This window comes from Sapajus apella, unplaced genomic scaffold, assembly GCF_009761245.1.
Source record: "Sapajus apella isolate SASKATOON/1434 unplaced genomic scaffold, GSC_monkey_1.0 scaffold331, whole genome shotgun sequence".
Lineage (NCBI taxonomy): Eukaryota > Metazoa > Chordata > Mammalia > Primates > Cebidae > Sapajus > Sapajus apella.
In genome coordinates, this window is record NW_022437271.1 from 34,794 (window position 1) to 60,705 (window position 25,912).

The 25,912-nt window shown below is 38.6% G+C and overlaps 1 protein-coding gene across 2 annotated transcripts in view; it reads right to left on the reverse strand.

Annotated features, from left to right (window-relative positions):
* LOC116545675 (threonine--tRNA ligase 2, cytoplasmic) overlaps window positions 1-25,912 on the reverse strand; it is a 65,631-nt gene that overhangs the window by 23,607 nt on the left and 16,112 nt on the right. For both annotated transcript variants that reach the window (XR_004266404.1, XM_032272212.1), the window contains exons 6-12: window positions 25,562-25,679; window positions 22,014-22,078; window positions 20,386-20,464; window positions 18,789-18,935; window positions 17,798-17,896; window positions 1,994-2,160; window positions 180-342 (exon numbers count right to left, since the gene is read on the reverse strand). Coding sequence is in view for 1 of the 2 variants with exons in the window: in XM_032272212.1 (XP_032128103.1) it covers window positions 180-342; window positions 1,994-2,160; window positions 17,798-17,896; window positions 18,789-18,935; window positions 20,386-20,464; window positions 22,014-22,078; window positions 25,562-25,679 (838 nt within the window). In the remaining variant the exon portion in view is untranslated. The remainder of the gene's footprint in view (window positions 1-179; window positions 343-1,993; window positions 2,161-17,797; window positions 17,897-18,788; window positions 18,936-20,385; window positions 20,465-22,013; window positions 22,079-25,561; window positions 25,680-25,912) is intronic.

Sequence of the window (25,912 nt, forward strand, 5' to 3'; positions counted from 1 at the left end):
ATGTCAAAAGATTATTAATCTATTGACCTAATTTAGAGAATCACAGCAGGCTAGAGCTGAATGAGATCTCAGAGACTAGACCAAACATCTGTTTCAGTAACTCTGAAAGAATACAAGATGTGTTCGGGGCATCACACTGAATTTGTGACCACCATGCTTCACTCTGTGTTATTGTTTACCTGCTCCACTGTGCAAAAGATGTGAGCATCATCCTGCTGGAAGCGCCTCACTCTGGTCAAGCCGCTGAGAGTCCCTGACAGTTCATTTCTATGCAGAACTCCAAAATCAGCAAATCTAATAGGCATTTCTCTCCAAGATCGTGGACGATGGGCAAACATTAGACTAGAAAAGATGTAGTAGCATACAGCTTTTACATAGCACAGAAAAGATTAAATAATTATCTGAATATAAAGAAATTACAATTAAGCCTCAAGATCCGTAAATTCCTTATTCTAATTCTTAGATCACCAGGTTAAAAAAAAATTTCTTCCACGAATTAGTGAACCTTGCGTTTACATCACTGCAGCACTCTGGGAAAGAAGCTTGTCTATTATCTCCTTCCAGAAATGCTCTTCCCTGCCCTCAGCCACACAGTGAATCACCATTTACTGCTTGTGATTCATTTCAAAGGATGCTTCTTGAATGAAGCCCTCCTAGACATTTCTCTACACAGAGCTAGGCAGTTTCTCCTCAGGCTCCTAGAACACTTTGAACATGCCACCATTACAGCACTGGTCTTTTTATAACTGCTTGCCTACATGCAAGGCCCTGACCACTCTGCTCATGAGCTCTATGAGGGTATGGATTGTGTCTTAATCACCTCCGAGCTTCCAGCTCCAAGCATACGAAGCACTCAACTAACGCTCCCTATTGAATGAAAGATTTCTCTCCTGCTGAAAGCACTCCTGGCTCCCATATCCCAACCCCTCTAAGCCACAGTGGTCTTGCTTCCTTATTCTGAGGTGTGAAAAGACAAACTTAAATTCTCTACTTTCATTATAGCTGAAGTCTAAGGCCATAATTTTAAAAAATGGCTTTGAAAAAAATGAGTTAAGAAATTAACAGAAGTATTTTACAATGCAAAGCAATAGCGTAGCTTCTACCTTCTGTTTAAAAAGCGATGGTATAGAATGTTTATATACCAGTATTCCTAAAACTAAAGTTACATATATTTTTTACATGACATCATCATAAAGTTAAATTTCCTCTAATCTTCACTTGAAAGGGCAAAGAGCTTTCTTCAGTATTCAGATATTGGTTTTATTACCTTCTATATAAATTTACTTGAAACCACGTATGTTGATAATACAAAAAACTACGATTGTTGGGATTTTTTTGGTAGACAATTATGCCTATTCAGTTTCAACTGTAAAATATGTTTGTCTTTCAAGATTGAATTTGCATACCAACTTTATGATAATTACAGTCTTTCATAGAATCAAAGACAGCATTGATTATTTAATGTACCTTTATGTGCTACTAAGAAAGAAAATAACCTATTAATTGAAGTATGATAAAATGCTACGATGCCACCAACTATAATATGCATTTCAACTTCAGATATTTTGAAGTGTGGAAGAAAAATGGTATCTTGGAATCAATGAAATCCAGAAAGCCATTGATTATAACCTCATTGATCTTGTTACAATCCACCCAAATGGTATGAAAGAACTAAATATTCTGCAAATTGAACATCTGAAGTGCATTACTATTAGGAAGACAAATATTATAAAACTTACAAAATTGACACATAACATTATCCTTTAAAATGCAGTGGTTACCAGCTAACATTCCATACCTGCCAAAGATCAAATATATTTTCAAAAGTAAGTCCATTCTCCAGAATGAAACAACTTAGTAAAAATTAGTAATCACCACTCTTCAGATTAAAGGGATTCTTTTATTCCACAAAGCAAAACAGTATTAAAAGCTAATTGTGATGAAGTATGCTATGTGCTCTCATGAAAAGATCTGCTTCACTTTTAATACTCACCAGTGCCCTGGACAATTCATGGGTTTGAGGGCAAAAGTGTCCTTTTCAATCTCGAAGGTAAACATGTTCTCGCTGTAATGCTGCCAGTGGCCTGAGGCTTCCCAGAGTTTACTGTTGTACATATTGGGAGACAGCACCTCCGTGAAGTCACGTTTGTGATATTCCTCCTTCAAGATACACACATTCAATGTTAAAGTCTGCTAGGGCAGATCACAATTTCATGCGAAGTAACACTATGAGTAAATATTTTAAATTTGGGCTCACGTCCTATATTAATTCATGATTAATGTACCCTCAGTTTTAGGTGTGGTGGTTTCTGCATCTTGAAAGAAAGATTTACATATGCTCAGTATAATTTCTATTAAGTATATTTATTTTATAGCATATAATAGTATATAGTATATAATGTTTTAGTTCTTTGAAAATTAGTAATTGATATACAAAATATATGGAAACTCACTGTAACTACAAACTCCAAGTCCTTCTAGATAAAATGTTTTTTCCTATTAAGAGGCAGAAAAAAATGTATAATTTAATAAGCCTGAACACCATGTTCCATGTTATAATTTTCATTTATTTAGTTTTGGTTTGAAACAGAAGGAAGATTTTTACTGTATAACACTCTCAACACCTTGAGTAGTTGATATCTATTAAGTCATGAGCTGGCTTCTTTCCCTTCCTACCTATTAACAGCTTCCCTAATTGAATCACTGGAGACAGAAGAAGAGAGTTTTCCAACCAAAGTTTTAATTTTATTTAAACTTCTTTAAAAAAAAATTAGGTGATCGTTGTTGGGTAAATATTTTATGTGCACTTTCCAAAAATGCATATTCTGCTATTGTTTTATAAATGTCAATTAGGTCAAATTGTTTTGACAGTATTTAATAGGGACCCTTTGCATGACAATTTTAGTTTGGATGAACACAAAAACTTCCGTAAGTAAGAATTCTAAGAATCCTTAGATTCTCAACATTTGTAAATCACTTAATGGACATCGGCACAAATCTAGAATGCCATACTTTCAGCAAGTTTTAAAAACTGTTTTCACAGTTTAAAAAACATGAAACATAACATTTTAAGATTACAATAACTGAAAGAAAGGTTTTCTATAACTGAAAGGAATGTTATCTGATCCTCTTCAGCAGGGCAACTTGGTAGTCCATGGAAGACAGCTTGGGTCTCAACCATTCAGTGAGCTGCTTTACCCACTCTTTGTTTTTACTAAATTAGAAAATGTTAACAGGTCAGATGTGGTGGCTTATGCTTGTAATCCCAGCACTCTGGGAGGCCAAGGTGAGCAGATCACTTGAGGTCAGGAGTTTGAGACCAGCCTGGTCAACATGGTGAAACTCCATCTCGACTAAAAACACAAAGATTAGCCAGGTGTCATGGCATACACATGTAATCCCAGCTACTCGGGAGGCTGAAGCAGGAGAATCGCTTGAACCCAGGAGGTGGAGGTTGCAATGAGCCAAGATCACGCCACTGCACCCCAGCCTGGGCAAGAGAGCTAGACCCCATCTCAAAAAAAGAAAAAACGTTTTACAAAATGATGTCATTAAGAACAACAGTGATTATTGGCTATTTCAGATGGTTCCATATATTCAGATCAACAAGGTCCCAGAAATTAAGGGTGAGTGTGTGGGTGGGGGTGGGGGCAAGGTGTGCGTTTGCTTTTACTAAAGACTACTTTAAAGTCTAGCTCAGGAGATACTGCTCAATGCATTTTTAATTCACTCTGAATATAATCATGTTAGGAATGTATGTTTCGTTGAGATGTTTAGAAATGATTTTAAACTATTCCCGAAATGGACTGAATGTTTGTGTCTCCCCCAAAATTGTGATATTGATACCTTAACCCCGAGGTGATGGTATTAGGAAATAGGGCCTTTGACAAGTGATTAGGTCATAAGGGTAGAGCCCTCATGAATGGGATTAGTGACCTTGTAAAAGGATTCCCAGAAAGCTTTCTGGGCCTTTCTGTCATCTAAGGTTACAATAAGTCAGCAGTCTGCAACCTGGAAGAGGGCCCTCACTGGAGCCCAACCATGCTGGGACACTAATCTTAGACTTCCTGCCTCTAGAACTGTGAGAAATACCCTTCTGTTGTTTATAGGCTACCCAGTCTATGGTGCTTTGTTATTGCAGCCCAAACTAATACAATCCCTATGAGATGAAGTGTCAAGAACTACTACATTTTTACACATATATATATATGAGATATCTATATATAGAACATTATGCTGCTGTATCTTTTCATATTATAATATACATATCGTTTTGTCTTTCTCTCACATCCACATATAAATAACAGAGAGACAAAACAAACTGGCAAAATGTTACCAATTGATGAATCCATATGAAGGAAATATGGACGTTCATTGCATTGCATTTTAGTTTTTCTGTATATTTAAACTTTTCAAGAGAAAAAGTTGGGGAGTAAAATATGTCTAATGCAATTTCATTAATTTCTTTCTCTAAAGAGTAAAGAAAGCCAAGGCTGGGAAAGAGTAAACTCTCAGTGTCTGAGCAGTTCACAGTTCAGTCCAGTCTCCTGAAGAAATCCAGAAAGCTTATTTGGAACATTAAAAATCCTATTTCATCCCTGAAGTAATAGTTTAGGTTATTGAAGGAGCTGGATTCCTACCCACACCTAGTGATCTAGCCACTTGAAAACATGTAAATAGCATCTAAGAATCAGTGTCATAAAACTGTTTTCAAGTAATATGTCCTCTTAAAAAATAAAGCAATTCCACATAAACAGCTCCTTTCCAAAACCCCATTAAAATAAGAGTAAAGACAGTTTTTAAAAGAACATAAATCTACCAGAACAAAGAGAAAAGGAGAGAAGATGAATGCTATAATAATTCAGAATCTGGAAAGTAGACAAACAAGTATTAAGTGCCTCAGAAGACCTAGTAAAGCCAAAACTAAGTTGGCAGTAGGAGAATCCCAGAAGCAAGCTACTTTAGCTGGGTATAGATTTCTAGGCTTCGCATTTCTAAGGCATTGTTTCTGTCTTCTGTTTTTCAGTGTTTCCACTGAAAATTTCAATGCCGTTCTGGTACCCAGTCCTATGTCTATGCCTTTTTGCTCTCTGGAAACATTTAGGATAGTTTCTTTATCCCTGGAGTTTTGGAATCTTTCAATAATGTGTTTTGGTGCCCAAAGGATGTTTTCACTAAAAACCGAGACATGCTTGGGAGTTGAGATTGTCCCTTGACCATTATGGGCTCCCTTTGCTATAGAACTGATAGGCAGAAAAGGACTAACTACTCTTGATCTCAATTACTGGGAGAAGGACTTACTACCCATGATCCCAATTACTGGGAGAAGCTGTACTGCTTACAACCGAGTAAGGAGGACTACGTCTGGAACTCAGTGGGAAGTCTTAGATATCCACACATCTAGCAATAATAGTCAGTGGGAAACCTGAATCCCGAGAAAGAAAGCATTGCTAAAAACCTGGATCCTAAGGACAGATTTGGGCCATCCACTGTTACTGGTTTAACTGCATTCTCCAAATAAGATATTCTGAAGTCCTAACTCCTAATACTTCAGAATGTGTCCTTATTTGGAAGTAGGGTCTTTATAATCAAATTAAAATGAGATCATTAGGGTAGATCCTAATACAATATGGCTGGTCTCTTTATAAAAAGGAGAAATCCGGATGCAGAGACAGATGCATACAGGGGAAGACAATGTGAAGACACACAAGGAGAACACCACGTGAAGACAGAGGCTGGGAATGATGCTTCAATGAGCCAAGGAACAAAGATGATTGGCAACCACCAATAGCTAGGAGAAGGCAAGGAAGGATTCTCCCACAGGTTTTAGAGGGAACATAGCCTCAACACCTTGATTTCACACTTCTGGTCTCCAAAACTAGGAGATAATAAATTTCTGTTGTTTTAAGTCACCTAGTTTATGGTATTTTATTATAATACCCTAGGAAACTAATACACCCACCAAATAAAACACTGCCCATCTGGGGTGCCGGCAGGATAAGGGGAACATGGAATGGGTGATGGAAAAAGAAGGCTCTGAGGTATCAGCTTGGCCCTAGTATCCATCTACAGAGGCTGGGGGTGAAACAGCTACATTTAGTTATGACTCTTCCTTGCATTCTTACATGAAGGGCACTCATGGTGCCCAATGTCACAATTTAGATTTAGGTGAAATTGAAACGACATCACCATATGATGATACATTGGCTGATGGAACTTTGTGCAAAGAAACCAATGTCCTCATCCAAGCAAAAGGCAAGAATGTGCTGAGAGGCACAAGGGATGAGCCAGGCTGGTTATTTTCCATCTGCCACTTCCCGTCTCACCCCATCCTAGTCCATTTTCCTTCCTTCTCTGACCTGCTCTGGGTCCTCCAAAGCTGACTTCTATGGGCTCCATAGAAGGCTCACTCGCTGTGATTATTATTTTTTTATTTTATAAAATATATACTTTAATTTTAAACAAAATAGTTTAACATGCTTAAATTATGTTTCATGTGAAAAAAATACACAATTTATAAAGAAAACCTTAACATCTCTCTCATTCCACCTTTTACTGCCCTGAGATAATGCTAATGGCCTGGTGTTACTGTATTTCAACCCTCTTCTGCACGACCATGCAAACACAATAAACACATACAGGATTTCCTTGTTTTCTGCTTTTATCTATTCAAAAAAAGGATACACTATGCATTTACTGTGTAACTTGTAGTTTCCAACGGTAAGGTATATTGACTCCCCCTTGGAGTTAGTGTGTATCTATATATTTTCGTAATAACTGCATAGTGTTCTATTTTGTGGACATATCATAAAGCATTTAACTCTTCTACTATTGAGAAACATTAGACCTTTTATTTTTTTAATACTACAAACTATTCTGCAGTCAAGTTTTTTCTGTGTGATTTTAATTGTATATTTTAGATTCCTCTCTAATATTTACTAACAGATTAGTAGCAATTTAAACTTTCTTGAGAAGTGTAAGATAACTGTTTCCTCACATTCCCTTCAGCAATGAAAATTATTTAATGGGTACAAATCTTTTAAGTAAAAATACTTCAGTATATTTGTTGTTGTTGTTGTTGTTGTTGTTGTTTGAGACAGTGTGTTGCTCTGTCACCCAGGCTGGAGTGCACTGGCACGATCTCAGCTCACTACAACCTCTGCCTCCTGGGTTCAAGCAATTCTCCTGCCTCAGCCTCCCAAGTAGCTGGGATCACAGATGTGCACCACTATGCCTGGCTAATTTTTGTATTTTTAGTAGAGACAGGATTTCACCATGTTGGCCAGGCTGGTCTCAAACTCCTGACTTCAAGTGATCCATCCACCTCAGCCTCCCAAAGTTCTAGAATTACAGGAGTGAGCCACTGTGCTCAGCCTTTAAATTTTTTTAAAATAAATTTTATTACATATATTTGAGTTTTACATGATGTTATAGGAAACAAATAGTAAAATGGTTAGAGAAGCAGAACTAACATATTCATCATCTCACCTTTTCTGTGTCACAAGAACAGTTAAAATCTAATTATTTAACAAAACTCTGTGATAAAATATAATTTTGGTAATTTTAGTCCTCATATTCTACAATTAGATCTCTTTGTTCATTCTAGATATCTGTTATTTTGTATCCTTTGCTTTACATCTCCCCATTTCTTCTGCCCAACCTCTGACCATGGTAAGCACTGTTTCTCTGTGCATGTATATGAGCTCTCTCCTTTTTTCAGGTTTATCTGCTCCCCTGATTCTTAGCCTCTGCACTTAAGTTGGAATTACATCTCCAACTTTCTTGGACTCCCCAGATAACGAGATTTCTTGGCCTCCATAAACACACAAGCCAATTCCTCATAATAAATTATCTTCTTTTCTATATATCCTGTTAGTTCCATTTTCTGGAGAATCCTGACATGCTAATATACTTTCCTTACGATTTCTGATTGGGTTTGACCAACAGAAAGTTCCAAAAGGATCCAGAGGGTAGTGGAAGAGAGAAGTCTGGATATTTCTTTCCCCTCCCCACTTCTTCCCTACTGTGGGTTTATTCAGGCTCTGGCTGCATTCTACAGTACGGCTTCTGTTGAGTGGCCTCTCCTCCATGGCTCCAAACTCTCTGTGGGTTCTGGTATTACTACTCTATCTCCTCACTTCTTCAGGCCTAGTGGTGGAGGGGAAGGGATTCTTGCTGTTGGTAATCCCTGGGTGCTCTACCATCCCTTGTTAGTTACCTTAGCCAGGCCCATACATCCATTAATATTTCCTTCGCTAGACTCTCTTCAGTTAAACCCTTGGAGTACATCTTTCAGGACTCTTTCTGCAGCAGAGCGGAATGTTTTAAGGCTGCTATGTTCACAAAGATAAGCTTGGTTTGGAAATCCACTAAATCCAAGGTTGTGTGAAGAGGAAGCAAAAATTCCCCAAGTGGGTTATTAGTATAATAACAAGAGAAGCTACTCCCCTTCCCACTCCATGGTTTCAAGACATGCATCAACAAGTCAGGGAGATTCCAGGAAATACAACAGGTGTGACTGAGATGAGCTTTACAAAAGCAGTCCTCATATGTAGCTGGTGGGAATACAAAATAGTAACCACTTTGGAAAACAGTATGGCATTTTCTTATAAACTTAAATTTACCATATGTATTCACCTATTCTCACATTGCTAATAAAGACATACCCAAGACTGGGTAATTTATAAAGGAAAGAGGTTTAATGGACTCACAGTTCAGCATAGTTGCGGAGGCCTCACAATCCTGGTGGAAGGCAAAGGAGAAGCAAAGGCACATCTTACATGGCGGCAGGCAAGAGACCTTGTACAGGAGAACTCCCGTTTATAAAACCATTGGATCTTGAGAGACTTATTCACTCCCACGAGAACAGTATGGGGGAAGCCACCTCCATGATTCAATTATCTCTACCTGGCCCCACCCCTGACACCTGGGGATTATTACAATTCAAGGTGAGATTTGGGTGGGGACACAGCCAAACCATATGACCATATGACCCTGAAATCATAGTCCCAGGTATTTACTCTGGTAAAATGAAAACGTATGTTCACACACACACACACACACACACACACACACAAAACTGTACATGAATGATAATAGCAGCTTTATTCATAATTGCCAAAAACTGAAAACAACCCAAATGCCCCTCAACTGTAGGATGGATATGAAGCTGTGGTATGTCCCCACAATGGAATACTGCCCAGAGATAAAAGGAGAGACTCACAGGGACACTCAGCTTGGATGTATCTCAAGGGTGCTCTGCTGCATGAAAGCAGTCAGTCTCTAAAGGTTTTATAAAATTATGATTCTATTTTTATGCCAATATTTTAGGGATGGAGAACAAATCAGCACTTCCTTGGGGTCAGGGGTAGAGGAGGGTTTGACTTTTAAAAGGGTGCCATGAGGGAGCTTTGAGGGGTGATGGAACTGTTCTGTATCTTGATTGTTGAGGTGATAACATAGTTCTGCATGTTATCAAAGATGTGTAAATTTTACTGCATGACAATTTTTTTTTTAATTTTAGAAGGAGGTAAGAAGGGTACAGAAAGAATCAGTTAACAGACATGTTCCAGAATGCAATGAAAAAGAATTTCAAGGAGAGTAACAAAAAGATTTATTTATTCACTATCAGTTGTCCACACAGTCAGTAACCAATATACAAACAAAAGTTCACATGCCTTTACTTAAGTGGAAGTCATGCTACCTGGGTCAAAAACTCAGAAATCTTGGAATTTCCCTCAGTGGGAACAGTATGCAGACCCAGCCCATCCTGGCCTCCTGTATCCCTTCCACAGAAATGTAGCAGTTCCAGTTATGAGAGAAAGAATGCTTCCTGGGGGAATGCGGCCATATATTCCATTGTGCTCAGTACCACGTATCCCTAGCACTCTGGCCACAACTGACTAGACTAGGACTTGGCACTAAGCCAAAGGGTATTGATATTGGACCAGACCATGGCCCCTGAGGTGGCCCAGCTGTGACTGAGACTCTGTCCCACAAGCACACCCTCTACCAGCTGGTGACTAACAGAACTGACTGGAACTTCACGGATGACCCTGAGGCACATGGAGGAGGGCAGAGAGGAAAAAAGACACAAGCGGACAGACTGAAAAAAAAACCCGGCTGGTCTGAGTGCAGTGGTGTTAACAACTAATGGATCACAACCAGTTACAGATTTCTTTGTTCCTTCTCCACTCCGACTGCTTCACTTGACTAGCCTAAATAAATAAATAAATAAATAAAACCCAACAGTATTCTTCTCTCCAGCAACATACTTTAAATATAGAAACAGGGGAAGAAAATAAAAAGGTAGGTAAAGGTAAGTAATGTAAGAAAGCTGGTTTGCCTGTCAAAGTCAAAGTAGACTCTGGAAAAAAATAGTTTTATTACAAAAGGTCAAATAGCCTATGAATCCATTTATATGTGACACCTAGAAATAGTCAATTTCATCGTGACAGAAAGTAGAATGGTGGTTACAGAGGCTGGGGGAGGCAGGCATGGGAGTTAGCGTTTAGTGGGTACAGAGATTAAGTGTAGCACAATGACAAGGTCCTGGAGTTTGTTTTCCAAGATGAAAAGAGTTCTGGAGATGGACCATGACAGTTGCATGACAACATGAATGAACTTAGTGAGAATTAATTGCACTCTTAAAAATGGTTAAAATGGTAAATTTTTATATTATGTGTATTTTACCACAAAATGGCTTTACTGAGGTATAATTTACATGCCATAAAATTCCCTAATTTTAAGTGTACAAGTCAGTGACTTCTGACAGATGTATACAGTCATGCAACCTCTGCCACAATCAAGATATGGAATATTTCCACCCTCCAGGAAGTTCCCTTCTGACCTTTGGAGTCAATCCCCTCTCCCCACCTGCTGGACTCCTGATCATCTTTCTGTCACTATAGTTTCGGCATTTCTGAAATGTCATATAATGGGATGGTGCCTTATGTCTTCTCTGACTGTCTTCTTTGGTTCAGCACAATGCTTTTGAGTTTCTCCTTCGTGTGTATATCAGTACCTCGCTGCTTTTAAATGCTGAGTAGTACTGCACAGCATGGACTTACCACATTATGTTTATCCTTTCACAAGTTGAATTTTGGGTTGTTTCTGGTTTTGTGCTATTATGAACATCCAAATACAAATCTCTGTGTAAATGTGGACATATTATTTCTCTTGGGATAACAATTAGAAGTGGGATTGATGGCTCACATGTATGTTTAACTTTATAAGAAAATGCCAAACTGCTATAAAGTAGCTCTACCATTTTACATTCCTATCAGCAATAAGAGTTACACTTGCTCCACATTCTTGCCAATGCCTGATGTTTTCAGTCTTTCTCCACTGGGAAGGGGTCATTCTAGTGAGCGTATACGTGTATCTCACTATGGGTTTAATATTTATTTCCTTGATGACCAACGATGTTGAGCTTTTTGTGGGTTTTTCTGCCATATTCATGAAAAAATAAAAATCAGAGAATGAATTTGATGAAAGATGTGCAAGACCTCTAAAATAGAAACTCCAAAATACTGGTGAGGGAAAACAGAGAGTAAAGTGATATGATTACCATGCTTATGGATTGGAAAACTCAGTATTAAGGTATTAATTATCTACAAATTCATCTCTACATTGAGTGCAGTCCCAATTAAAATACTAGGCTTTTTTTTTTTTTTTAATTGAAAAGCTTGGTTGGGTGCAGTGACTCACACCTATAGTCACAGCACTTTGGGAAGCCAAGGTGGGCAGATCATGAGGTCAGGTGTTCAAGACCATCCTGGCCAACATAGTGAAACCCTGTCTCTACTAAAAATATAAAAGTTAACTGGGCATGATGGCATGCACCTGTAGTCCCAGCTACTCGGGAAACTGAGGCAGAAGAATCACTTGAACCCAGGAGGCAGAGGTTGTGGTGAGCTGAGAATTGTGCCACTGCACTCCAGCCTGGGCAGCAGAACAAGACTCTGTCTCAAAAAAAATTGAAACGCTTATTGTAAAATTTATATTGAAATACAAATAATCTAAAATATCCAAAATAATCCTAAAGAAGAATAAAATTAAAGAAAAATTATTTACATCAAGATTTAAAATACAGTTACAGTAATTGAGAAAATCAGTGTGATATTGATACAGGGTTGGACCAAAAGACCAAAGGAACAGCATATCCAGAAATATATACATATATACATATATAATCACATATATAAATGACTGTCTATATAATAATCATACATATATGGTTATTTGGTTTAGCACAAAAATTCTGCTGCAATAAATGACACTGAAGCTATTAGATTACCCTGGGGAGAAAGGTGAACCTTGACCCCTACCATTCACAGAACCTAAAAATGAATTCAAGGTAGATCACAGTATGAAAGCAAACATAATCAAGCTTCCAGAACATAACACAGGAGAACAGCATCTTGGCTCTGAATGGGATATGAAAGGCATTAACCAAAAAAGAAAAAGTAACAAACTGGACTTCACTAAATGTAAAATTGTTGGTCAAAAGACATTATTAAGAAAGTGAATTGATAAGCCATAGACTGAAAGAATACACTCACAATACATGTATTTAACCAATGATTCCTATTAAGTATTGAAAGAACTTCTACAAATCAAAAATAAAAAGATAAACAACCTGATTTTTTAAAGGGACAAAATACTTAAGAAGGCACTTCACAAAAAAAGGATATCCAAAAAAAAAAACCAGTAAACATAAGAAAGGGTTCTCAGTATCATTATCCATCAGGGAAATATGAAATAAAACCACTACATCTACCAGAATAGCATAATGATAACACCAAGGGCCGATGAGGATGCAGAGCAACTGGAATGCTCACATGTTTCTGGAAGGAATATTAAGTGGTTTGACCACATAAAAACTGTTCAGCATTTTCTCAAAGAGTTAATCATATACTACCCATGACCTAGCAATTCTATTTATGGGTACATACCCAAAAGAAATGAGTACTTATGTACACCAAAGGTGTGTTCAAGACTGTTGATAGCATCTTTATGTACAATAGCTCTAAACTGGAAATAATCTAAATGTACAACTACAAGATAAGGAATAAACAGGTTGTACCATATCCATAGTACATGAAATACCTCAAAACAACACAAAAAGACCTATCATGGCTATCACAACTTGGATGAATCTCAGATGTTAAGCTCAACAAAAGAAACACCAGAAACACAGCAGAAAATATTGTATGATTCCATTTATATGAAGTTTAAGACAAGGCTAAATTAGTCTATGGTAACAGAATCAACATAGAGATTACCTCAGGTGGGAGAAGGGAGGCAAGAATCGACTAGGAAGTGACCCAAGAAGACCTTATGGGGGAATGAAGTGATCTTTGTCTTGATTTGGACGGTGGTTGTGTAGATGTTCACATGAGTGAAAACACTGAGCTGCGTGCTTCAGATCTGTGCATTTTAATCAATGTAACTTACACATCAATCAATAACCCCGGCATGAGACTCTACCTGAATATAGTCATGTAAAGGACCCAATCCAAGAACCAGCCAGATGAGTCTAAAATCTGGAACTATGAAAGACAGTAATGATGAAATGGCAGTTTCAAACTATTAATTTCTAAGATGCTTGGCTATGCTGCAACAGCCATCCCAAACAGAATTTCAAACTGGATGTAGGTACTGCTATAACTAAGAAATAAAAATAAAATCTTAAGCTCCCCAACTGACTGAACAGACACCCTCTTGGACAAGGGGACCCCAGAGAAACCTTAAAAACTGAGTTACTGGCAGTGACAGGAGGTTGGGCACACCTATTTATACCCACTCCCTCACTAACCACCATTAGGCTTTCATTCCTAAGAGTTAAAAAGAAACAAGCCCCTTCAAAAGACTTGCTCCACCACTGATTTACACAACTGACTAGCATTCCTTCCTGATAAGAGACCACTAACCATGTACTGGTTCTGGTTGGTTTACGAAAGCTGCACATGGGATGCCTGTGTCCTCCATTTGACCTTTTGGTTATACAGCCCAATTTTAACACATTAAGTCTCTACCCCAAAGTGAACAAGGGATGCATGTAACATGCATATTTGCTTACTATGTATGTACATGTCCCCTTTGTGAATATTCATAGCTTACAACCTGTTAAATATTTATACTTAGCCAACTTCATCAGCATAAATTCCTGTCTTTTCCCTCCCTCGAAATGCCTGCTTCTGGTTTCTGCCAGAAGCTATGCTTCCCAGCCTGCAGGATACCAGACTGCAACACCTCAAAAGAAATGAAGCTCTCCTTTCCAATTTTATGAACCTCCTGATTCTTCAGTTGACCTAACAATAACCTAAAAGATGTAGCTTTAGGGCCAGGTAGTGGGCAGAAGCTAAAAGGGATTCTTATTACGAGGTGCCAGAAACAGATGGTGGGTAACACTGTCACCAGAGGTAACACGGAAAACAGAAAGAGTACCCAAAGAACCATGAACTTAGCTGGGGAGAAGTCCTGGCAGAAGGTAGAAGTGACAACCAATTTCTGGCTGCCTAGAGTAAAATATAAGAAGAGAGGTATAAACCAAAGGTGAAACTAATTAACTTTTTGAGCCAAGTTTAGAGAAAATACAGTCACCAGGACCTGCTAGGTTCAAAAATAAAACGTTCTTTTCCTTAGACTGTCCCAAAAAAACACTCACAAAGCTTCAGTACAAAGATCAAATTCAGATTATAATCATCAAAGCACAGCCTTAGGGTAAAGGTCTTAAGAGCGGGGTTGTAAGACACTCTGTGAAGACCTCAAAATGATCTTCTGTAAGTGCACCTAGTAAGGCTTCTAAAAGTCAGGAGTGCGCTTTGTAGACCCTCTCGGTTAAACACAAAGGCTTTGAAGACTGCAGTGTACTGTTGTCTCACAGTAGCCTCCTAGGTAAAAGCAGGATCTGTGTTAGAAAGATGTGGATGTGGCTTCTATCTAACCATGTTGATGATAAATTTATATAAAAGGCCACACAACGTTTTTAAAGGAATTGTACTAGCTTAGAATTGAAAGACAGCACAAAATGAAATGAGGGCTTTGGACCACCCCCAGCATTTTACAGGAAGGTATCAGGTTGAGAATACTAAGAAAGCTACCCCAAAATACACATGGGCCATTTCTTATGGAAGAGAAAGGATGTCTCAGAGGGCAGAATCACAGCCAGGCAGAACAAAACTGGATCTTGATCAAAGCGTATCTTTTGACCCTGGGGCAGTGATAACTGGTAAATACCAGAATTTCTACAGATGGTGGCTACTGTGTGCCTCCTACTCTCCCCTACTCCTTTTTGAATGAGACTATCTACTGCAATCTTTTCCTCTAGCACCATTTTGTAATGGATAAGGTGGCTGGTAGACAATTTGTGTCTTTAGTTCACAGGTCTTAAGATGTAGAGGAAATGTACTTAATGATGCATTCCCAAGAAACTGCACCTGAGGAGCCTCATATGCATCTAGGCCTGATTCATTTAACATTTTACTGGATTTTTGAGCCAATGCAGTAATTAGATGAGACTTGGAATTATTTGTTACTCAAGAACAGAATACATTGGAGAGCAGAATGGACTTCCCTACAGTCCTATGGGACTAAAAAGACACAGATCTACCAGCCTGTCAATTGGAAACCCAACAGGGTCATGGCCTAGAAACAGGAATCAAAAGTTGGTTGAATTTTATTAAAATGAAAGCCAGCCCTAACCCAGTGCAATCTCTGATTGAACTGAGTGATCAGTCTTTAATACTGGCAGGGGGTGAATGGTCCAGTGGGAGAAAACATCATCTAGAGCCTCTACACTTATATTAAATACAGTATCCGGCATATAATATTACTAGATATGGGAAGAGACATGACCATTTAACAAAAAAACCAATGGAAAAAAACAGCTGAGTTCCCTTGCAGGTTTTAATTCTTGGTAAAGCCAATTCCTTCAGACAAGGGTACCTAGAAATTCAAAGCTCTCAGCATCGTCTGTGTCTCTCAAATATTCCCATTCCAAGCCTCAGGGACCCATGCCTTCCCAACCAGTACCCTTACCTTAGAATAAGGGATCACTTGGTTTGTGTATTTAAATGCCTTTACAATTTGGTGACCCACACAATCAAGCCCTGGTCCTGATCATCAGCCACGTCTGTCTTGCATCTATAAAAAAAAAAAGAGATCCCCTTAACGCCACCGTAAAGGCTTTCTGTTCATTCTTCATCTATTGTACTCCCAATTTGAGAATACAGGGTGCCGGGGGCCATGTTGATTTTCCAGAAAAGACAGCACATCCAAATCAGCAGCTGTGGTGGTCATCACCACCTGCCTAAATCTAAATCTCTGATAATTTTCAGTGATTCTTCAAGTCTCTCCCCCTGCCCTCTGATCTCCTACCACTGCCTCACATTGGCCAGTCCCTACTGAAAGATATGTACCCCAAGTGATAGAATCTATAGAGGTCAGCCTCCAGGGGCACAGCACAAGAAGGAAAGGAAGGAGAACAAGACTAGTGAAGCAAACAGAGAATAACCAGCAAAGGCCACATATACTCTTTTCTTAGAAAGTTACTCAAGAAAGTGATCCCCAAATGAGAACTAAATATAAGCAAAGAAGAGACAGGTAGGGACCAGGAAACAGGACTCAGCATAGGAAGAGACAAGAGGAAAGAGGCCAAGATGATGAAAATAAGTTCTAAGACATCAGTTTCCAAGAATCTTAGTAGCAAGTGAATTCTGAAGTGAGAGGACCAAATTTGAAAAAAAATTTACTGAGCAATTACCTGAATCGTTGCAGAATACGTTGCAAGGAGATTTGTAGTTTTCTGAGAGAAACCTGAGGATGAATTAGTGGTAGGCACATAAAAAACTAAGTAAACGAAAAATTTAGGTAATGATTATAGTAAAGACAAAACGGTGCAAGAATGGAAATGTAATCCTAGTAGCCGACCTGGATCACCTCTGAACAGTATCTACACAGTCCTCACCATGTAAATTCTAATGACTTTCCCATTTATGAACTTGTATTACAAGTAGATATTTATACTGTTGGTTTTTTCCTCTTTCCTCTGGAGCTGCCAAATCACCTGGGAGTCAGGCTTTAGGCAAAGGGAAGCACCAGTGGCCCATGGACCAGTTTTGGAGAAGCAATGCTTCACGGTTCAACACTCTGTGCCAGAGAAGACACTTTCTCCCTTCTTCTTTTTCACAGGGAGCACCACACTTAGTCTAATGCTTGCCTTTGTATCTACATGCTTTAGAAACTTATATGGACAAAAAGTGAATTTTCTGAAATCCAGGAATGTATTCAGGGAAAACAGAAATTATCTCCACGTTGTTATTAGAAGGTACAATCTGTTATCTCACTTTTTATTTTATTTATTTATTTTTTTTTGAGACAGAGTCTTGCTCTGTCCTGGAGTGCAGTGGCACGATCCCAACTCACTGCAACCTCTGCTTCCCAGGTTCAAGCAATTCTCCTGCCTCACCCTCCTGAGTAGCTGGGTTTACAGGCATGCACCACCACACTCAGCTAATTTTTATATTTTTAGTAGAAACGGGGTTTCACCATGTTGGCCAGGCTGGTCTTGAACTCCTGACCTCAGGTGATCTGCCCACCTTGGCCTCCCAAAGTGCTGGAATTACAGATGTGCACCACCGCGCCCAGCCAGTACCTCACTTTTAACCTCAAACTTCTTATTAACATTACCAAAGTAAAATTAGTGGAGATGTTTGACCATTTTATTACAAGAGAAAATAGTAAAATGTAAACTGGAATTGAATAAGAATAAAATATTTTAAAGTCAACTTACTCGTATGAAATCCACAAGTGTATTATAAATGAAGGCTCCTCTGGGAAGGAAAAAACAGCTTCCAGGACTCAAATCATGGAAAAAGAAAAGTTCTTGTTCCTAGATTGAAACAATAATTGCATTTCAAATGACATCTGTTGTGGCTTAATATTTACTGCACAGACATGATATGCTGGGAATAAAACACATAATACTCAGTTACTTCCATCTTCTCTAGTAATAGACATTCCAAGGCCATTCAATACTTATATCTAAATATATGTAATAGCATAGTAAAATTTCCATCCATATTTATGGCGAGTTAGCTTTGAACTTAGCTTTACGTCACCATCTGCTATTTTCTGGTAATTTTTTTTACTTGGCACACTTGGAGTATGGCACTCATGGGGAGACAACATGTAAAAAAGACCAAAAAGTTCATTGCAGGAGGTGGGCTTTAGGTGATGATCATCATCATCATGGCTGTCACTTACTGAGAACCTGCCCCGTACTATGCACCATCATCAGGTATCTGTCTTCACATCTACCCTGCAAGGCTACCCACTAAGGAAGACGAAGACATGGAGCTTCATGGGTGAACACCTTGCTCATCGTCTAACACAGCTTGAGTGCAACAAGGACTGGGCCTAAAGTTCAGGCCTAGCTGCTTTCCAATCTCATTTTTTCCTTCTACATGCTGCTCTGTTTCACAGATACAATGGATGCATCAAGTGCACAGAATATAAAAAAACAACTTTATTTTTATATCATGACAAAAATAAGAGAAGGGTGCAATTTTTATAATTTAATATAAGTTATAGGAGAAAGAGGTTAGAAGACATCTGGGGTATTAGAATGAAAGAATTCTGCAGCAGAATGTGAGTGCCAGCAAAACAGATGGGTGAGAAGAAGAAGAAATCTTATTTTTAAAGCAACTGAGTTTTGTGAGACAGAAACATTCCTATGTTGGCTTGCGATTACATCTCCCTAGCGATTAAGATGTGGGGCATACCTTCCCAATCTTTCTGTGATCTCTGTTCTTTGCTTCCTCTTGGAACTTTTCCCAGTTTCTCATCATCTTGTTATCAGGGAAGGATATTCCATAGATCCTCTGCAATGTTTCCATTTCAGGATTGCCCTCCCAATATGTTGAAGAATTCTAAATATCAAACAGAATTTTGGTAAATATATCAAACATTCTATTGTAACTAAAACTGCTCTTAAATATGAATGCAATTTTCCACTATAACATCAACAAAGCAGCCCGGCACAGTGGCTCATGCCTATAATCCCAGCACTTTGGGAGGCCAAGATGGTAAGATCATTTGAGCCCAGGAGTTTGAGGCCAGCCTGGACAACATGGCAAAACCATCTCTACAGAAAACACAAAAATTAGCCAGGCACAATGGCAGACGCCTGTAGTCTCAGCTACTTGGGGGACTGAGGCAAGAGGATTGCTTGCACAATCCTCAAGAAGGTTGAGGCTGCATTGAGCAGTGTTTGTGCCACTGTACTCCAGCCTGGGTGACAAAGCAAGACCTTGTCTCAAAATCAAACAAATAAACAAAATCAACAAAGCTTACTTACAGAAGACTTTCTGTAGTGCTGAGAACATTAAAATGGATTCTAACTAAACCTTCCCAGCCCAAATTATATATTAATCAGTAAATTATGTAGAGTCTGCTATGGATTCTAAAAATGACAGTGAGAGCGCATGGAAAGGAGGGAAGGCTAAGCAACAATCATGATCCCCAAGGACAGGGCAGAATACAAGGTAGGTGCAGGGAAGTAAAGTTGGTCTTGCTGACCTACGGTCCATGATTAAGAACAGTGCCACTAGCCAGCCCCCCATTTTATCTGTAAGAAAACCAAAGCCCAGAAAGGCTGGGACCGCCAAGTCAGTCCTGTGCCTCCTAAATCCCAGAGCAACGTTTTCTCCATTACACCATCATATCCCCTTCTGCTGTTTTCTTTTTTTGGCAGTATATTACTTTCACATGCAGACAAATATTCTTGCTTACTTCAGGGCAATTCAAGAAAACCACAGTATACAGAACAATGTTTTAAAATAGCATATGAAAAAGGCCAGGTGCGGTGGTCTACACCTACAATCCCAGCACATTGGAAGGCCGAGGCAGGCGGATCACCTGAGGTCAAAAGTTTGAGACCAGACTGACCAACGTGGCAAAACCCCATCTCAACTAAAAATACAAAAATTAGCCAGGCGTGGCTGTAATCCCAGCTACTCAGGAGGCTGAGGCAGAATCGCTTGAATCTGGGAGGCAGAGGTTGCAGTGAGCCAAGATCACACCACTACACTCCAGCCTGGGCAACAGAGCAAGACTCCATCTCAGATAAATAAATATATAAATAAAATAGAATACTGTATGACAAAGAAATGTTACAACACTCGCAATAAGATAAAATGATAAACAAAAGCTACCTATAGTATTCTAATTATCAAAATTCTAAATTATTTCATTAGTTTTAGTCAAATAAGAATGAAATATTTTCAAATATGATGTTCAGACGACAAAAGATATGACTGAAATCCCTTAATATCTAGTGCCCCTTAAGTTTGCTGTATTCAAAAAAAAATCAATCCTTACCTTAAAAATTTTGATGGTTTTAATTTTTCCAGTGTGTCTTACATGTGGACCTTTGCAAAGGTCAATTAATGGACCACACCTATAACGAAATATTTAAGACATGCTCAGGCACAGTTACAGTTTTTTGGACTATTCATGATAAGCCATAATATCCTATATTTTAGGTAGAGTTTCACTTATTTATATGTGGCAAGGCCATTTTTAATTTAGGGTGAAGTAGAGAGGCAATTCATCTAGCCTCAGAGTCCACTGTGCCCTCTAGATTCAAAAACCGCAGAACATCTTCTGAAAGAAACCATGCAATTCACTGATTAGAAACTTAAAAATTACAACAAATACAAAAAGGGACTGGCTTATGGCCCAGCAAACACAAAAATGTCATCTCTTTCAATGGCCAGTCTTTGTGTATTGTTCTCTAGGGAGAGAGCTTCTAAGTAAAACTCAGATGAAAGGAAGGAATGTCGAATTAGCACGAAAGCCTTCAATACTCTAACCTTTAAATAGAAAGCCACAAAAGCTTTAACGTTTTTTCAAAAATTAAATACAAGTCATTCAAATTGGAAAACTACAAAAAGTGTCAATGTTGACCTAAGTAAGGTTCTAAACCCCAACAACTCAAGCATTAGAAGCCAGAAATTTAAAACTTAGCCTGTTTTCTATATTTTCATTTATTTTTAAATTTTAAAATGGTTATACTAACATTTATTTGAATTATAAACAACAAATAATAAAACTTTATGAGGTCACTGGATAATACCAAAAAAGATAAACATGGCATTCCACATCAATATGAAATGGCATTGAGTTCATATTATAAATTAAGGAATGCACTGTGCATAGCTTTGCACAAAGGGGATATGATTTTACTTACAGTACAATTAAACCAGAGAACCATAAGTCCTTGACTGTGGAAAATAAGTACCCCGAGGGAGAATATCTGTGGTTGTAATTAAATAAATACCAGGTCTTCTAAGCCGGTACTGTGAGGGTCCCAGCAGCACCCAGATGGTCGGAACACACAGAAAGGGGAATAGCAATTACATATAAGGCATATAAACACAGAAAAATAAAAAGGAGTTCAGGAACCTGAGGTTAAACGAACAGAACTAAGTGATTCTGGTATTAATTTCACTTGCCTCCTCTTACATTTGATTCTGCCTTTGTTTCCCAGTATTTTCTTTTGGTCTTATCACGAATATGCTACTAACACATGAAGGTTGCTACATTTGGACTCTGGACAATGGGGCAGACTCTTCTACACCTGGACACTGGAGAGTATGTACTAGGCAGAGAATCATTGCTAAGGAGATGCCCTGGAATGGTCCCCATTCTGATTAATGTGGAAGGATGGAATGGAAACTCCTTTCCCAACAGTATCACCCACATGGAGAAAAATCCTGTTATAGCTGACACCCAGACAATAAAATATGGGTCTCAGTACCATCCTGATTACTAAAACAAAGAAAATAATTTCTCTTTAGTGAAAGCATTTTGAGGATCCTAACTAAAGTATAATATCAACTACACAGCTTGAAAAATAGAACTCCAACCAGAGAACAAACTCTGCCTCTACTGCTAACACCTTCAAGTTTACTACTGAGCAGCGTTTAACATGTGTGGACACAAACCTGTACACGGTGGTAGTTGCAGTGTTAACCTTCTCATTCAGAATGCGGCATTTAAATTTATTGTACTACAAAGAAAAACATATTTACACATTACACAAAATGTTTAAATGAAGAAAACAACTCTACTTTTTTCAAGAAACATTGAAAGGGCATCTACTGATGTTCTAGGTACTAAGACACAAGGTATACAAACAGCTATAAGCCTTAAGCTTATGGCTTACAGCCTTAAGCTATACTGTCCAGTAAGGAAGACACAAGCCACGTGGCTATTGGGCATTTCAAATGCCACTAATTTGTTTTTTGTTTTTTCGGGGTTTTTTTTGAGGCAGTCTCACTCCCTCACCCAGGCTGGAGTATAGTAATGCCATCTCAGCTCACTGCAATGTCCGCCTCTCGGGTTCAAGCGATTCTGCCTCAGCCTCCCAAGTAGTTGGGATTACAGGCGCATACCATCACACCTGGCTAATTTTTTGTTTTTAGTAGAGACAGGATTTCACTATGTTGGCCAGGCTGGTCTCAAACTCCTGACCTCAAGTAATCCGCCTGCCTCAGCCTCCCAAAGTGCTGGGATTACAGGTGCAAGCCACCACCCCCGGCCTCAACTGTCATTAATTTGAAAGAAGGTGTGCAGAGAGTATAAAACACAGTGGGCTTTGGAAGTATAATACTGTGAAAAGAAGAATAAAATCATTCATTAATCATTCTTTATACTGGTTACAGTTGAAATGATACTTTTTACATATTGGGTTAAAAATTTTGTTAAAATTAATTGCAACTTTCTTTTACTTTGAAAATGTAGCTGCCATAAAATTTAAGGTTACACACATGGCTCAGATTTGTGGATTCCATTATGTTCCTATTGGACAGTACTGTTCTAGAAGATCTGATTTTAACTACATTAAATAAATCAATAAAATTCTGATAAGGACACAGCTATATTGTTAATTTGTATAAAAACAAAAGTAACGTTTATAGTAATGCTGATACATTTATAAAACTAAGGGTTTTTCTCCTTTTCCTTTCTTTTCTGCTTTCATCACTATTATCACAATATCCAAGGCACTTTATATTAAATAACTGCTTAAAGGAGAAAAACCCATATCTGTATGATTTAGCTGTTTTATACCTACATATTCACAACAAATCATTTTCCTTAACAAAGACTGTGTTTAGTTCTTAAAAGTAGCTGCAAAAAAGGCAACCCACAGAATTTTTAAAAACTTTGCAAATCACGTATCTGTTAAGAAATGGATATTCAGAATAAATCAAGAACTCTCATAACTCAAATACAAAAAACCTGATTCAAAATGGGCAAAAGGCTGGGCACAGTGGCTCATGCCTGTAATCTCAGCACTTTGGAAGGACAAAGCAGATGGATGACAAGGTCAGGAGTTTGAGACCAGCCTGACCAACATGGTGAAATCTTGTTTCTACTAAAAATACAAAAATTAGCCAGGCATGGTGGTATGCACCTGTAATCCCAGCTACTCAGGAGGCTGAGGCAGGAGAAGTGCTCGAACCCAGGAGGCAGGGGTTGCAGTGAGCCAAGATTGCACCACTGCACTCCAGCCTGGGCAACAGAATGAGACTACGTCTAAAAATAATAATAATGATAATAATAGGCAAAAGACCTGAATAGACATTTCTCCAAAGATATTTCTTCAAGAAAATATCCAGCCGGGCACGGTGGCTCACGCCTGTAATCCCAGCACTTTGGGAGGCCGAGGCGGGTGGATCACGAGGTCAAGAGATTGAGACCATCCTGGTCAACATGGTGAAACCCCGTCTCTACTAAAACTACAAAAAATCAGCTGGGCATGGTGGCGCGTGCCTGTAATCCCAGCTACTCAGGAGGCTGAGGCAGGAGAATTGCCTGAACCCAGGAGGCGGAGGTTGCGGTGAGCCGAGATCGCGCCATTGCACTCCAGCCTGGGTAACAAGAGTGAAACTCTGTCTCAAAACAAAAAAAAAAAAAAAAAAGAAAATATCCAATGGCCAATAAGCACATTAAGATGCTCAACATTACTAAGTCATTAGAGAAATGCAAATCAAACCAAAACTCCAATGAGATACCACTTCACAACCATTAGGATGTCTATGAAAAAAATAAATAAAACAAATGTTGGCGAGGATGTGGAAAACCTGGAACCCTTGTGCATCACTGGTAGAACTGTAAAATGGTAAAGCCACTGCATCAAATAGTATGGCAAGTTCTCAAAAACTGAAAAGCAGAATTGCCATAGGATCTAGCAATTCCACTTCTAAGTATATTCCCAAAAGAAGTAAAGAAGAGACTCAAACAGAACTTTACACACCCAGGTTCACAGAGGCATGGTTCACAACAGTAGCCAAAGGTAGAAGCAACCCAAGTGCCTATAGATGGATGAATAAATAAACAAAATGTGGTCTATCCATACAATGGAATATCATGCAACCTTATAAAGGAAGGAGATTCTGACGCATGCTAAAACATGGATGAATCTTGAGGACATTTTGCTGAGTGAAACAAGCCAGTCACAAAAGGACAAATATTGTCATGATTCCACTGATATAAAGTGCCTAGAGGTTTGACAACATTGTAAATGTACTTAATGCCACAGAACTCTATACTTAAAAATGATTAAATGGTAAATTTTATATGTTATATATTTTACTGCACAAAAAAAAGTAACTGCAACTTTTTACCAAAACCAACTCTATTTTTTTATTCAAGCCCACAAAAATAACAATACTATGTTTTAAAAATGTATGTTTTTCGCTAGGCATGATGGTTCACACCTGTAATCCCAGCGCTTTGGGAGGCTGAGGCAGGTAGGTCACTTGAGGTCAGGAATTCAAGACCAGCTTGGCCAACATGGCAAAACTTCATCTCTACTAAAAAGACACAAAAATTGGCCGGGCATGGCGGTGCATGCCTGTAGTCCCAGCTGAGGGACTGAGGCAAGACAATCACTTGAACCCAGGAGGCAGAAGATGCAGTGAGTTAAGACAGTGCCACTGCACTCCAGCTGGGGAGACAGAGTGAGACTCCATCTAAAAAAAACAAAAAAAAACAAACAAAACGTATGTTTTCTCCAATATATATGTTTTAAAACAGAAAACCAGGAATATATTTTAGTACATTGGTCAAAAAAATAGAGAGAGAAAGTTACTGTTTTATACAGGTTACTCTAGGTTAAAATTTGAAAAAAAAAAAGTTAACAGAAAACTCCCAAAGAAAAGAGAAAAAGGCAGCATTTTATATGGGATTATATATATTATGGAATTTAGGAACCAGATATCACAGTATTCAGAATTAATCATATTTATAAACAAACACATGAAAATTATTTGCCTGGCCCTTTACCTGCCTAGTTTGTCCTCAAATTTCAGGAAATAGACGGGGAGGGAAATGTCATATCAAGCAACTGGTAACTACCTCACAGTAGCTTAACAGAATTAGAACAATTTGGTGAGCAACAGCTAACTATATGGGGGAAGGTGTTGAAGCTAGTCTACACTGATTTTTAATATTCCTAGTAAGCAGTCTGAGAGTTTCCCAAAGTTACCTTAAACATTTCCAGGAGGATTTCCTTGCTGACTTCAAGTCTTTCAAAAGGTTGCTTTTCTTTTATGATGGCTTTACAGATGTTCTCCAGGGCTGACAATTCTGTGCTGGACACTGCTCTAAAAGGAAGAGCACAGTATTGACATCGACCTTCCAGACATGACACATTCCCTCTTTCCTTTGTCCTGATACTTCATCCGTGATGCATTTTCTAACTTGAATCTGGTGTCTTATTGTTCCAGGACTTCAGAAAGTCAAGCTTCATACAGTTGCTACTCCTGGGTCTCAAAGAGGGAGAGTGGTGCATCAACAGCTGCCACAACCTGCCTCATTTCTCCTCCACTGCAAAGTG